The sequence below is a fragment of the Rhinoraja longicauda genome, chromosome 5, assembly GCF_053455715.1.
Source record: "Rhinoraja longicauda isolate Sanriku21f chromosome 5, sRhiLon1.1, whole genome shotgun sequence".
Taxonomy (NCBI): domain Eukaryota; kingdom Metazoa; phylum Chordata; class Chondrichthyes; order Rajiformes; family Arhynchobatidae; genus Rhinoraja; species Rhinoraja longicauda.
This window is the reverse complement of record NC_135957.1, coordinates 63,702,197-63,718,117: the sequence shown is the minus strand read 5'-3', so window position 1 is coordinate 63,718,117 and position 15,921 is coordinate 63,702,197. Positions and strand designations below refer to the sequence as shown.

The 15,921-nt window shown below is 44.1% G+C and overlaps 1 protein-coding gene and 1 pseudogene across 1 annotated transcript; one reads left to right on the top strand and one right to left on the bottom strand.

Moving 5' to 3' along the window:
• The first annotated feature begins 529 nt into the window (after positions 1 to 529).
• Positions 530 to 1,560, top strand: LOC144593931 (uncharacterized; annotated as a pseudogene).
• Positions 1,561 to 3,326: 1,766 nt separating this feature from the next.
• On the bottom strand, positions 3,327 to 4,355 carry LOC144593930 (4-galactosyl-N-acetylglucosaminide 3-alpha-L-fucosyltransferase 9-like). Its single transcript, XM_078400064.1, has one exon. It carries the CDS (start codon positions 4,353 to 4,355, stop codon positions 3,327 to 3,329), a length of 1,029 nt encoding a protein of 342 aa, XP_078256190.1.
• Positions 4,356 to 15,921: the final 11,566 nt, after the last annotated feature.

The window sequence follows — 15,921 nt, the reverse complement described above, 5'->3', positions numbered from 1 at the left end:
GGGACGAATTCGAACGACGCATAGCGTTCCATTGCCTCCGGACCAGCCAGGTTGAGGAGCAGGTGAGCTTTTATCGCAGCAGTTGCATCAGGATGGGCAATCGCTATATAGTGCTCGTAGTCCCGCTGGAAGACAGTCCAGCGGTGCACTATGTCCTCATCAAAAACAAGCGTGTCCGGACGACGACACGAGGGAGCCATGGCAAAGTGGAAGGATGGGACACAACTGGGACGAACAAATGCTAAAAATAAAAACCCGATAAACAGGAGACGCAAGTCTACCGCTCTGACACCATGTAAAGAGACGTCCTTTGCACACAGAGTCTTTTACTGGATATTGTTTATTAATTTCACTACACACATGTTATGCCCTAGCTGTCCGTGGTCATCACCAGAACTAGAGAGCGAGCTGGAGGTGGGGAAGCTACAATTATACAAGAGACAATGGGGAGTGGTTAGTAGTGGTGAGGTCACTATGTTAAAGGAACATGCACTGATCTACACAATTCACCTCCGAACTGTGGTCATCCATGGCTCAACTACTGGGGGTTAATCTGCACCGCACCACAGCGTAACATCCGCAGGCGAACGGCCTGGTGGAGCGCTTCCACCGCCAGATCAAGGCTGCCCTGAAGGCCCGGCTCATTGGTCCGGACTGGGTCTGGGTCGACGCGTTGCCATGGGTTTTACTGGGCGTCCGCACCGCACCCAAAGAGGACTTGGCCACCTCCTCGGCTCAATTGGTGTACGGGGCTCCACTGACAGTGCCCGGTGAGTTCGTTCCATCCACCCAGGGTCAGGCGGAACAACCATCGGCCGCCCTGCAACGCCTTCGGGAGACAGTGGGCAAGCTGGCACCGGTGCCGACGTCTCGGCACGGTTCGGTTAGGTCGCATGTCCCTTCCGCCCTGCAGGACTGTCCGTTTGTTTTCCTGTGCCGGGATGCACACCGGACGCCCCTTCAGCGGCCGTATGAAGGACCGTTCAAGGTGCTTGAGCGTGGCTCTGCCACCTTCGTTTTGGACATGGGGGGTCGTCCTGAGACTGTCTCTATTTCGCAGCTGAAGCCGGCGCACGTGGACGTTAGCCAGCCGGTCCTACTTGCGTGGCCTCGCCCTCGGGGTCGTCCTGCGTCCCGGCCCTTACCCCCGGAGTTCCCGTGGGTGTCTTCCCCTGGCGGGGTGGTTCCGGTTCCTGCGACTGCTGTGGTGCGCACGCGGGCTGGTCGTCTCGTACGTTCCCCCTGTACGTTTCGTGCCTGCGGTTCTTGGGGGGGGTCCTGTGGCGGTGCCCGGGGGCTAGGCCACTCCCTTGGTCATTCCCCTCGGCACTGAGTGGACAGGGGGGATTAGGTCACTCCCTGGGTCATTCCCCTGGGGACAGAGTGGTCTGGTGCTAAGGGGTTTGTTGGAAGAGGTTATTGTTTTGACTCGTGGGGATGACTGAGTGAGTATATATTCAGTTACTGCATTAAAGTTATTGTTACTTCTTACCTGGCGTTTGGCCTGATTCCTGTCACGTCCAGACCCACTACAATGCATATGAGGGTTCAGACCAGTAAACATTCTCAGAACTGCTCCAAACAGATTCACATCCCTCCTTAAACTACATTGAATCACCAGTGTGATCTCACCAATGCCCTATGTAACTGAAAAATAAGAACTCAACTTTCTACTTAATTCCATTTGCAACAAATGATAATATTCTGTCAGACGCAAGGAAATGAGCTGCTGGTTTACAAAGAAAAACCCCACAAAGTGCTGGAGTAACTCAATGGGTCAGGCAGCATCTCTGGAAGACGTGGATAGACAGCGTTATGAGTTGTACCCTTCCCCAGCTGACATTTTGTCAGCAAGCCTCAGTAATTACTGAACCTGCAAACCAGCCTCCTGTGAATCTTGGCCAATAGAGAACATTCAGACAGGAATAATCTGCTCAATTTACTTACAGTCTTTTATCTATTCTAGTTTTGGCAGTTATCTCACTGTTATAATATTTTTGCCAAAAATATAGTTTAGAAATTTTTCTTTTACCCAGTAAGTGTAGATGGGACATGCCAGCGTGTGTTTGGAGCAGATAACAATCATTTCAGTACAGTGTTTAATGAATAAGTGCAAAAAAAAAAGAATAGTTGTGAAACTGGTCTCTTTGTATAATTTTCATTTGTCCGGAACTTGGTTCAGAATCCACCACTCACAATCCCAGCACAAACTCTGAACTAGTGTGTGCAGTTATAATCTCCAGAAATAAACAGCATTTTACATTGTTGTCATATGTACCACTGTGTACAAATACCTGATAAAAGGATAGCGTGAATAACGTTTAGTGCAAGATAAATAATAATAATAATAATAATATATTCCTTTATTCGTCCCACACCGGGGAAATTTACAGTGTTACAGCAGCAAAGTGGATAGCAAGAGAGCAAGAGATCATTCATTATAAATAAAAGATACATAAATTGTCATCAGTTTTCTGTGTGTTCTTAGCTGTTATTGTTGACTCGTCTGCTGGGAGCAGTGCTGGTTATGCAGTCTCCCAGCAGCGGGAAGGAAGGACCTCCTATGTCTGTAAAGTCCAATCAAAGATTGGACATGTAAAGTCCAATCAAAGATTGTTTGAGGGTAGATAGTAGCTCAGGACCACGCTCCAGCTGTTGGTAGGATGGTTTAATTGTCTGATAACAGCTGGATAGAAACTGTCCGTGAATCTGGAGGTGTTCGTTTTCGAACTTCTATACCTTTTGCCTGATGGGAAGCATTGCCTGATGGGAGTTACTGATATATATATACTTCCAAGTAGAAAATGGGATTGCAACGAGTAAACTAAGAAGCAAACTGCACCATGCTGAAACCTTTCTGTTAGTCAACACACATATATTTAGAAGATAGACACAAAATGCTGGAGTAACTCAGCAGGAGAGGCAGCATCTCTGGAGAGAAGGAATAAGTGGCGTTTCGGGTCGAGACCCTTCGTCAGACTGCCTGACCTCTCAGCCTGAAGAAGGGTCTCGACTTGAAATATCACTCATTCCTTCTCACCAGAGATACTGCCTGAACAACTGAGTACTCCAGCATTTTGTGTCTATCTTCAGTGTTAGATAGACACAAATCTTACAGCATCTGCATTTCATCCTATACATAGAATTAGGTCTGTTTCAGCTTTATTAAGAAATCTAGCGATCTATTTTGAATTCATGTGCAATAAAATAAAATCAAGTTCCATTGTTAATTTCGAAGATGAATTTACAAAATTTCCTTTTGGAGATAAAAGCGAATAAAAATTATCATATGCTGCTGATGATTGACACTATTTACACACTTCAGTTCAATTCCAAAACCATTTCATCAAATTGGGGATGGATTTATATTCCTTATGTCGCCGAATATTTTCACAGACAGAGCATGCAGTTTCATGCCCGAGTTGAGTCTTCCTCACTTTATAGTATTTTTTCCATTTGAAGTAGCTCATGTACAATTTTTCATCACCATCCAGCTTGTGAAGGTAATCAGCAAGCTCTTTGGCTGAACGAAAGTCAGCCACGTGAATGAAGGAATCACCTGGAATGTAATTTTCATAGTTCTCCCTGGATGGGCCCAGGACCACAGGAACACTACCCGCCAGCAGGGCATTGTAGAGCTTTTCAGTTATGTAATCTTTATGTATTGAGTTCTCGAAGGAAAGGTAGAACTTACATTTAGATATCATTGGGATCAAATCATTATTACTCAGATATTTTTTGAAAGCTCGACCATATGTGTTAATCGGAACATATTTTTGAAGTTCTTTGTAATATTTTACCCTGGCATAATTAAAATTCCAGTTGCTTACAATCCAACACACTAGGCTGCTTTTCTTTGGCAAATCAAAGGCTTGCTGAACTCTGTTTATTGTTAGCGATCCATAAGGCACAGGAATATCTGAGTCTTTTCGATATGTCACGGTCAAATTGAAGAGTCGGTTAAGCTTTGTCGTTTTAGGAGAGTTTGTAGGTGACTCCATATTCATCCAAACCCATTTCTGGAAAACTGGTCGATGGTGTGTGGGCAGATTGGACAGGTCTCTTCTGATATTCCTGTGATGGAAAAGTACAGCATGGGATTTGTTATACATGTTCTTATCCACTGTCAAATGGCAGTCATGGATGTTAAAAACAGATCCACAAGAATTGAGCGCAAATTTTTGACCAAAAGGCCAATGCCAAATGAGCACAATAATTTGATTATCTTCTTGTCGTAAACCAAGGATATTTTTCATGCTTTGATTTGAGGTGGCTGATTTCATGGGAGGAAGAATCCATCTGTTTGTTGGCTTAGCGTAGAGCATAAACAAGGCAAAAAAGCAGTAGAAAATCATGATGGAAATTAAAATGTTGTGCATAATCCATTTGAGGGGGGGGGGGGGGGGATGGGGGAGAGGGGGGGGGGGTTGGAAGAAATACAGGAGTTACTTGAAATTAGAGAAATTAAAGGTTTCAAACCGCTGGATTGAAATATGAGGTGCTGTTCCTCCAATTTGCTTGTGGCCTTACTCTGACAGTGGAGGAGGCTTGGGACAGAAAGGTCAGTATGGGAAAGGGAAGGGGAGTTAAAATGTTTGGCAACCGGGAGAACACGTAGGCCACGGCGGACTGAGCGTAAGTATTCAGCAAAATGATTGCCAAGTCTACGCTTGGTGTTGCCGACAGAACATTGTCTGTAGTTCCTCCTGTGCAACTGAGGTTTGTTTGCCCAGGTGATATTAAAAAAAAGATGTCACCAACAAATCCTCAAAATATTTTAAAATTGCTAAAGGAAAAAATGGAAAGAAAAGTGAATGGATGCCTTTCTCCAAGTTTCTTTCAAAACTTGAAGAAGTTAAACTTGTTTCAAACCATTCAACACTCCTTTTATAATGTATTGAATGAGACATCCAATTTACAATCTGCAAGACCTTATAGAAACGTGGTAAATAGGTGCAGGAGTAGACCATTCGGTCCTTCGAGCCAGCACCACCATTCAATATGATCATGGCTGATCATCTAAAATCAGTACCCCGTTCCTGCTTTTTCCCCATATCCCCTGACTTCTTTAGCCCTAAGAGCTAATCTAACTCTCTTTTGAAATATAATGTGGAACTATAACCAACTTTTCTGCTGAGAGGGTGCAGTCATTGGGTAAAGTTTTTCAATATTCAGTTTCAGGAGGACACCAATGGATTGGAAATCGAAAATGTGACTCCATTGTTCAAGTAGGGAGGAAGAAAAAATATGTGCAACAATAATAGGCTTGTCAGCTTAAAATCTGTAGTGGATAGATGCTTGGCCTCAGTTATTTAATATTTTTATTTATGACACGATCAAGAGGGAAGTGTTTGGGAGAACATGTTACCATTAGGCCTCTACAACTGAATGAGTTAGCAAATGATGATTAATGTGGGGCAGTGTGAGGTTATGCATTTTGTTTGGAAGAATCTAAAGAGAGACTAATAATTTACTGCAGGAAGATGATGGATGAGCAAAGTGCAGAGGTACCTTGATGCTCGTGCAGGAAAGTGTAAGTGTAGCTGTTTATGTCTCCAGTCATGCAATGAGGAGATATGCTGACAAGATATTGGGGCAATCATTTGAACCGATTGAGGTGCATTGGCACCAATTCTCCCAAAATGTTGATAACATTTTGTAGGATCACACACTGAGGGATATGAGGGACTGTCACAGAAGAGGAGATGAGGCCTGAGGGAGATCGGCCAATGTTTCCGCGCTGTATCTGAAATATGAAAATAAAATATGAAAATATGAAATGATTATTTTGAATAGCTGGGATGTTATGATGGTCCATGTGGTCAACTCCTCTTTCTATTTAATTATATTTTTATAAAGAGTAACATCTTCACCCAAACAATTGTGAATTTTTGGAATAATCCTCCAGGTGGTCTGCGGAGGCATAATCTTAGAGTTGACTCAAAGTAAAAATGGACACATTACTGGTTATAATTGAAATGGGTATAGTGCAGGAAACTGAAGCTGAGATATCTCAGCTCCTAAATCTTATGTTTTCTCTTCCCTTTCAACCCCTAGCTTGTATTGACTTATCTGCTACATATTGTGTGAGGCGGGAAGATTTGAGCACACAGCTTCAGCAATCATCAACATTTTGAATATAGTGCATTTGAAAACATGCAACTGAACCTGCAGTTTTTTCAAACCATCCGTGGCATTTCAGAAGTCATCTATTTAATCCAAAAGACATTTCAATTAATTTAGCTTTCTAAAACTCACTGCAAAACCTAAACTAATTCATCGATAATGAGATCAGTAAAACAGAAAAAACAACATTTTAATCAACAATTCCAATGCAAATTTGACATAAAGCCATTATTGTAGTACTTTCCTTACTCAATGACAAAGGATATGGCCACAAATGAGACAGATGAATGAAATATAATTATCAAACGAAATATAGGGTTTGATTGTGTGTTTATTAGGAATCATGAACATTCTGACTAAGATTATAAAGAATACTTAAAGTACATCAATTTCTTCAAAGAGCTTGAACTTACTGTTGTAGTTCCAATCAAGTAAACGTTTATGGATTTATTGTTGCTCAGTTAAGATAATGTTCAAATGTCTGTATTTCAGGATAATACTTTCTTTAAAATTTATTGCATAAAATTTTAATTATCTTTCTAACAAAAGGGAATACTACATCCTGAACACATTTTATATTGTTATACAAAGCACAGAAGGAGAATTAGAAACTACCATAAAATTATTGAAGATATACACAAAATGTGAGAATAACTCAGTGGAATCAGGCAGCATCTCTGGAGAAAAAGAATAGGTGGCGTTTTGGGTTGGAACCCTTCTTCAGACGTTACGCCACTATTCTTTTTCACCAGAGATGCAGCCTGACCCGTTGAGTTACTCCAGAATTTTGCATCTCTCCGGTATAAACCAGCATCTGCAGTTCCTTCCTACATAAAATTATTGAAAGCATTCATATTCTGGTTTTGGGACAACAATCCTTTCCTGGTTTGGAGCTGCTTCTTCTCTCTGATTTCTAACGCACAGCCCCATACTTATTCCCCTAGATTCCCCCAAAGTTCCAATGTTTCCCCCCTTATCCTCCCATCCTCCTCTTTCTGCAGCTCAGCCCCCATTAGTAATAAGGTTCATCCAGAAGTACAAAGTAGATGATCCATCTCAGTTTCCACCTGAGACCATCTGTTGTCTCAGTCCATCAGTGAAATCATGGCCTGGCCAATAGAATTCACTCAACATGACACCAAGAAAAACACTTGTCAAAAGTTATGTCAAAACCCTTTTTCATCTTCCTATCTATGTGAAGCCATTTCCAGGGAATTGTCTACTTGTATTGCTATACCCCACTGTCTACTCCCCAGAGACTGACAATGCACTGTGAAGATCCTACCTTGCTTTGACTTCTCCAAATACAGCACTTCACACATATCTGAAATAAATTCCTTTCCTCAGCCCTTGTGCCATCTGCAAGCTTCCGATTCGTGCCTTGCACATTCTCATCCAAATCATTGATATAGTTGACAAACAGCAATGTACCCGACATTGATCCTTGAGGTTGTATCCAGTTTTTTGCTAATTTAGTATCCAGTCAGCAAGCTGTCCTTGTATCCTGTGCAATCTACCACAGCAGCCTAGAATCTTATCCAAGGATTTGCTAAACTCCATATAAACAATGTCTATGGCCCTGCCCCAACAACCAACTTGGTTACGTTAAAAAAAGCTCAATAAACTCGCGCAACAGGATTTCCCTCACACAAAACCTTGCTGGCTATTAGTGATAATTTTACAAAACTCTTTAGATTCTGGAGTAGTTCCTGAGGACTGGAGGGTAGCTAATGTAACCCCACTTTTTAAAAAGGGAGGGAGAGAGAAAACGGGGAATTATAGACCAGTTAGCCTAACATCGGTAGTGGGGGAAATGCTAGAGTCAGTTATTAAAGATGTGATAGCATTACATTTGGAAAGTGGTGAAATCATCGGACAAAGTCAGCATGGATTTACCAAAGGCAAATCATGTCTGACGAATCTTATAGAATTTTTCGAGGATGTAACTAGTAGAGTGGATAAGGGAGAACCAGTCGATGTGTTATATCTGGACTTTCAGAAGGCCTTCGACAAGGTCCCACATAGGAGATTGGTGTACAAACTTAAAGCACACGGTATTGAGGGTTCAGTGTTGAGGTGGATAGAAAATTGGTTGGCGGACAGGAAGCAAAGAGTAGGAATAAACGGGTCCTTTTCAGAATGGCAGGCAGTGACTAGTGGGGTACCGCAAGGCTCAGTGCTGGGACCCCAGCTATTTACAATATATATTAATGATTTGGACGAGGGAATTGAATGCAACATCTCCAAGTTTGCGGATGACACGAAGCTGGGGGGCTATGTTAGCTGTGAGGAGGATGCTAGGAGGCTGCAACGTGACTTGGATAGGTTAGGTGAGTGGGCAAAGGCATGGCAGATGCAGTATAATGTGGATAAATGTGAGGTTATCCACTTTGGTGGCAAGAACAGGAAAGCAGACTATTACCTGAATGGTGGCCAATTAGGAGAAGGTGAGATGTAACGAGACCTGGGTGTCGTGGTGCACCAGTCATTGAAAATAGGCATGCAGGTGCAGCAGGCAGTGAAGAAAGTGAATGGTATGTTTGCATTCATAGCGAGGGGATTTGAGTATAGGAGCAGGGAGGTTCTGCTGCAGTTGTACAGGGCATTGGTGAGACCACACCTGGAGTATTGCGTACAGTTTTGGTCTCCTAATCTGAGGAAAGACATTCTTGCCATAGATGGAGTACAGAGAAGGTTCACCAGATTGATTCCTGGGATGGCAGGACTTTCATATGAAGAAAGACTGGATAGACTCGGCTTGTACTCGCTGGAATTTAGAAGATTGAGGGGGGATCTTATAGAAACTTACAAAATTCTTAAGGGGTTGGACAGGCTAGATGCAGGAAGATTGTTCCCGATGTTCGGGAAGTCCAGAACAAGGGGTCACAGTTTAAGGATAAGGGGGAAGTCTTTTAGGACCGAGATGAGAACGTTTTTTTTCACACAGAGAGTGGTGAATCTGTGGAATTCTCTGCCACAGAAGGTAGTTGAGGCCAGTTCATTGGCTATATTTAAGAGGGAGTTAGATGTGGCCCTTGTGGCTAAAGGGATCATGGGGTATGGAGAGAAGGCAGGTACGGGATACTGAGTTGGATGATCAGCAATGATCATATTGAATGGCGGTGCAGGCTCGAAGGGCCGAATGGCCTCCTCCTGCACCTATTTTCTATGTTTCTATGTTTCTATGTAAATGGCCTACCCCTTATTCTTAATCTGTGGCCCCTGGTTCTGGACTCCCCCAACATTGGGAACTTGTTTCCTGCCTCTAACGTGCCCAACCCATTAATAATCTTAATAATCTTATATTAAGTTACCCGTTCCCAAAGCTCCACATCTTTTTCTCTGGGAAAAACAGATGAGAAATATTAATTGATGACCTTACCCATCTCCTGCGTCTCCACACATAACCACTTTGGTTTCTCAGGGACACTATTCTCTCTCCAATTACACCTTTTCAATATATATCCTTTTTTGAACTTTTATAACTTTATAATTTTTATAAAGGATAAAAGATTCTCCTTTATCTTATCTGGCAGAGCTAACGCAAGCCCCTTTTTTGCCCTTCTGATTTCCTTTTTAATTATGCTCATCAAACGCCTGTATTTCTCCAGGAATACATTTGATCCCAGCTGCCTATACCTGACTCATGCCCCCATTATTCCTGACCCGAACCTCATTTTCTTTTGTCATCCAGGGTTCTTTACCTGTTTTGCACTTCACTCTAACAGGAACCTGTTAGATACCTTGAACCAGCAAAATCAAACTTAAAAAAAACCCCTACATCTCTGACATTCCTTTGCCTGGAAACACCATACGCAATGAACTTTTGCAAGTTCCTATTAATACCGTCAAAGCTGGCATTGCCTTCATTTGGAACTTTAACTTGCGGAACAGCCCCACCATTATCTGCCCCATAAGGCCGCGGGGGTCACGTCAATGGATACTTTTAAGGCGGAGAATGACAGATTCTTGATTAGTACGGGTGTCAGGCGTTAAGGGGAGGAGAAGGCAGGAGAATGGGATTGGGAGGGAAAGGCAGATCAGCCATGATTGAATGATTATGTAGACTTGATGGGCCGAATGGCCTAATTCTGCTCCTATAACTTCTGAACTTATCTTTAATTTGTTTAGAACTGTGGTTGCTGATCCCAAAGTGATCACCCTCAGACACTTCAGTCACTTGTCCTGCACAATTCTCTAAAGGTAGGTCAAGCTTTGCCCTCCTTCAGGTGGGGTCCTCTGCATGTTGCCAGAGGAAACTTTCCTGCACAGACATGACAAATTACACCCCATCCAAGCCCTTGGAATTATGGCAGTCCCAGTCTACCTTGGGAAACCACAGTATCTCTCCTGCATCCCCGGTCACCAATGCAGATGTACAATCGGCCGTGGCGGCTGCGGGGGTAAGACATGTCAGGTGAGATCGGCCCCATGGAATGCTCATCCTGGAACATGTGGGTGATCAGGGATATTGTCGGTGTCCCTGATGACTACGTGTGAAGGAAGTGTGTCCAGCTGCAGCTCCTGGCAGACCGCATTGAACGGTTGGAGCTGCGGTTGGACTCATACTGGAGCATCCACGATGCTGAGAAGGTCGTGAATAGCACGTACAGTGAGTTGGCCACACCACAGGTAAAGGTTAAGTGGACAGAAAGGAAACGGGTGGCCACTAGCCAGTGTAGCAGTAGGCAGGTAGTGCAGGAGTCCCCTGCGGTCATCTCCCTCCTAAACAGATATGCCATTTTGGATACTGTTGGGGGAGATGGTTCATCAGGGGAAGGCAGCAGCAGCCAAGTTCATGGCACCGTGGGTGGCTCTGCGGCAAAAGAGGGGCGGAAAAAGAGTGGAAGGGCTATAGTAATAGGGGATTCAATTGTAAGGGGAAGAGATAGGCGTTTCTGCGGCCGCAAACGAGACTCCAGGATGGTATGTTGCCTCCCTTAACAGTGCTCGGTGCGGCTCGGCGCGGGGCCTTCCATCGCCCGGTACGGCTCGTGCGCGGGACCTAACATCGCCTGGTGCGGCTCGGCCGCGGGACCTAACATCGCCCGGTGCGGCTCGGCCGCTGGACTTAACAGTGCCCGGTGCGGCTTGGCCGCGGGGCCTTCCATCGCCCGGTGCGGCTCGGCCGCGGGACCTAACATCGCCCGGCGCGGCTCGGCCGCGGAACTTAGCTGCGCACGGCTCGTCCGCGGGGCCTTCCATCGCCCAGCTCGGCCGCGGGACTTTTCAGCGCCCGGTGCGGCTCGGCCGCGGGGACTTCCATCCCCTTGCAGGGACGAGCTGTCTGTCCGTGGGCGTGGGGAAGAGAGTGGAAGTTTTGTTGCCTCCATCACAGTGAGGGGGTGTTTGGAGTCACTGTGAGGGACGTTTGTGTTTGGGTCATGTGTCTTGTGTTCTTTTTTTTTGTGTGACTGCTATGTAATTTCGTTCGGTACCTTGGTACCGAATGACAAATAAAGCTCTGTTGACTGTTGACTGTTGACTGTTGATATTGTTAGGATTACGGAGACATGGCTCCAGGGTGACCAAGGCTGGGAGCTGAACATCCAGGGATATTCAATATTCAGGAGGGATAGACAGAAAGGAAAAGGAGGTGGGGTAGCATTGCTGATTAGAGAGGAGATTAACGCAATAGAAAGGAAGGACATTAGCTTGGAGAATGTGGAATCGATATGGGTAAAACTGCGAAACACTAAGGGGCAGAAAACACTAGTGGGGTTGTGTACAGGCCACCTAACAGTAGTAGAGTTGGGGATGGCATCAAACAGGAAATTAGAAATGCGTGCAACAAAGGTAAAACAGTTATAATGGGTGACTTCAATCTACATATAGATTGGGTGAATCAAATTGGCAGAGGTGCTGAGGAAGAGGATTTCTTGGAATGTATACGGGATAGTTTTCTAAGCCAACATGTAGAGGAACCAACGAGAGAGCAGGCTATTCTAGACTGGGTATTAAGTAATGAGGAAGGGTTAGTTAGCAGTCTTGATGTGCGTGGCCCCTTGGGCAAGAGTGACCATAATATGGTTGAGTTCTTCATTAGGATGGAGAGTGACTTAGTTAATTCGGAAACAACGGTTCTGAACTTAAGGAAAGGTAACTTTGAGGGCTGGCAGCATGGTGTTCAGTGAACAATCTGGTCCTGAACTCCTCCAAAACAAAGGAACTTATAATTGACTTTAGAAAAACCAGTGGAGATTACGACCCACTCTACATCAATGGGGTCTGTGTGGAAAGGGTACCAGCTTTCAGGTTCCTGGGTACGCACATCGCAGAGGATCTTACCTGGTCTACCAACACCATCACCACAGTAAAGAAGGCACAGCAGAGACTCCACTTCCTGAGGATCCTCAGGAAAACCAACCTGCAGGAGAAGCTCATGTTGTCCTTCTATCGCTGCTCCATCGAGAGTGTGCTGGCATACTGTATAACCACATGGTATGCCAGCTGCTCAGAAAAGGACAGGAAGGCCCTTCAGAGGGTCATCACGACGGCCCAGAAGATCATCGGCTGCTCACTGCCCTCCCTGGAGCACCTGTTCAGACTACGCTGCCTCAGTAGAGCAGGCAAAATAATAAAAGATCCATCCCACCCCGGCCACCGTCTGTTTGTTCATCTGCCCTCTGGTCGACGTTTCAGGTCGATCAAATCCCGAACAAACAGACTTAAGAACAGTTTTTACCCCAGGGCCATACGAGAACTGAACACTACCTTTGCACTAGGCAACACCGTTAAAAAATCTTGTACTTAATATAATTGTATTTAATTGTATTTATGTATTTATTTGTTTTTGCATTTATTGCATATATGTTTGTACGCACCGTCAGGATTGGCTATTTTTTAATTTCGTTGTACTCGTTGCAATGACAATAAATGAATATTATTATTATTATTATTATGAGACGTGAATTGGCCAAGATAAACTGGCAATTGATTCTTAAAGGGTTGACGTTGAATATGCAATGGAAGGCATTTGAAGACCGCATTGATGAACTACAACAATTGTTCATCCCAGTTTGGCAAAAGAATAAATCAGGGAAGGTAGTGCATCCGTGGCTAACAAGGGAGATTAGGGATAGTATCAAAGCAAAAGATGAAGCGTACAAATTAGCAAGAAAAAGCAGCCTACCAGAGGACTGGGAGAAATTCAGAGTCCAGCAGAGGACAAAGGGCTTAATTAGGAAAGGGAAAATAGATTATGAAAGAAAACTGGCAGGGAACATAAAAACTGACTGCAAAAGCTTTTATAGATACGTGAAGAGAAAAAGATTAGTTAAAACAAATGTAGGTCCCTTGCAGTCAGAAACAGGTGAATTGACCATGGGGAACAAGGACATGGCATACCAACTGAATAACTACTTTGGTTCTGTCTTCACTAAGGAAGACATAAATAATCTGCCGGAAATAGCAGGGGACCGGGGGTCAAATGAGATGGAGGAACTGAGTGAAATCCAGGTTAGTCGGGAAGTGGTGTTAGGTAAATTGAATGGATTAAAGGCCGATAAATCCCCAGGGCCAGATAGGCTGCATCCCAGAGTGCTTAAGGAGGTAGCCCCAGAAATAGTGAATGCATTAGTGATAATTTTTCAAAACTCTTTGGATTCTGGAGTAGTTCCTGAGGATTGAAGGGTAGCTAATGTAACCCCACTTTTCAAAAAGGGAGGGAGAGAGAAAACGGGGAATTACAGACCAGTTAGTCTAACATCGGTAGTGGGGAAAATGCTAGAGTCAGTTATTAAAGATGGGATAGCAGCACATTTGGAAAGTGGTGAAATCATTGGACAAAGTCAGCATGGATTTATGAAAGGTAAATCATGTCTGACGAATCTTATAGAATTTTTCGAGGATGTAACTAGTAGAGTGGAAAAGGGAGAACCAGTGGATGTGTTATATCTGGACTTCCAGAAGGCTTTCGACAAGGTCCCACATAAGAGGTTAGTATGCAAACTTAAAGCACACGGTATTGTGGGTTCAGTATTGATGTGGATAGAGAACTGGCTGGCAGACAGGAAGCAAAGAGTAGGAATAAACGGGTCCTTTTCAGAATGGCAGGCAGTGACTAGTGGGGTACCGCAAGGCTCAGTGCTGGGACCCCAGCTATTTACAATATATATTAATGATTTGGACGAGGGAATTGAATGCAACATCTCCAAGTTTGCGGATGACACGAAGCTGGGGGGCTATGTTAGCTGTGAGGAGGATGCTAGGAGGCTGCAACGTGACTTGGATAGGTTAGGTGAGTGGGCAAAGGCATGGCAGATGCAGTATAATGTGGATAAATGTGAGGTTATCCACTTTGGTGGCAAGAACAGGAAAGCAGACTATTACCTGAATGGTGGCCAATTAGGAGAAGGTGAGATGCAACGAGACCTGGGTGTCGTGGTGCACCAGTCATTGAAAATAGGCATGCAGGTGCAGCAGGCAGTGAAGAAAGTGAATGGTATGTTTGCATTCATAGCGAGGGGATTTGAGTATAGGAGCAGGGAGGTTCTGCTGCAGTTGTACAGGGCATTGGTGAGACCACACCTGGAGTATTGCGTACAGTTTTGGTCTCCTAATCTGAGGAAAGACATTCTTGCCATAGATGGAGTACAGAGAAGGTTCACCAGATTGATTCCTGGGATGGCAGGACTTTCATATGAAGAAAGACTGGATAGACTCGGCTTGTACTCGCTGGAATTTAGAAGATTGAGGGGGGATCTTATAGAAACTTACAAAATTCTTAAGGGGTTGGACAGGCTAGATGCAGGAAGATTGTTCCCAATGTTCGGGAAGTCCAGAACAAGGGGTCACAGTTTAAGGATAAGGGGGAAGTCTTTTAGGACCGAGATGAGAACGTTTTTTTTCACACAGAGAGTGGTGAATCTGTGGAATTCTCTGCCACAGAAGGTAGTTGAGGCCAGTTCATTGGCTATATTTAAGAGGGAGTTAGATGTGGCCCTTGTGGCTAAAGGGATCATGGGGTATGGAGAGAAGGCAGGTACGGGATACTGAGTTGGATGATCAGCAATGATCATATTGAATGGCGGTGCAGGCTCGAAGGGCCGAATGGCCTCCTCCTGCACCTATTTTCTATGTTTCTATGTTTCTATGTAAATGGCCTACCCCTTATTCTTAATCTGTGGCCCCTGGTTCTGGACTCCCCCAACATTGGGAACTTGTTTCCTGCCTCTAACGTGCCCAACCCATTAATAATCTTAATAATCTTATATTAAGTTACCCGTTCCCAAAGCTCCACATCTTTTTCTCTGGGAAAAACAGATGAGAAATATTAATTGATGACCTTACCCATCTCCTGCGTCTCCACACATAACCACTTTGGTTTCTCAGGGACACTATTCTCTCTCCAATTACACCTTTTCAATATATATCCTTTTTTGAACTTTTATAACTTTATAATTTTTATAAAGGATAAAATATTCTCCTTTATCTTATCTGGCAGAGCTAACGCAAGCCCCTTTTTTGCCCTTCTGATTTCCTTTTTAATTATGCTCATCAAACGCCTGTATTTCTCCAGGAATACATTTGATCCCAGCTGCCTATACCTGACTCATGCCCCCATTATTCCTGACCCGAACCTCATTTTCTTTTGTCATCCAGGGTTCTTTACCTGTTTTGCACTTCACTCTAACAGGAACCTGTTAGATACCTTGAACCAGCAAAATCAAACTTAAAAAAAACCCCTACATCTCTGACATTCCTTTGCCTGGAAACACCATACGCAATGAACTTTTGCAAGTTCCTATTAATACCGTCAAAGCTGGCATTGCCTTCATTTGGAACTTTAACTTG

What these genes read in the sequence shown, in the direction of transcription:
- LOC144593930 (XM_078400064.1), bottom strand. Translation starts at nt 4,355, where the DNA reads ATGATTTTCTACTGCTTTTTTGCCTTGTTTATGCTCTACGCTAAGCCA.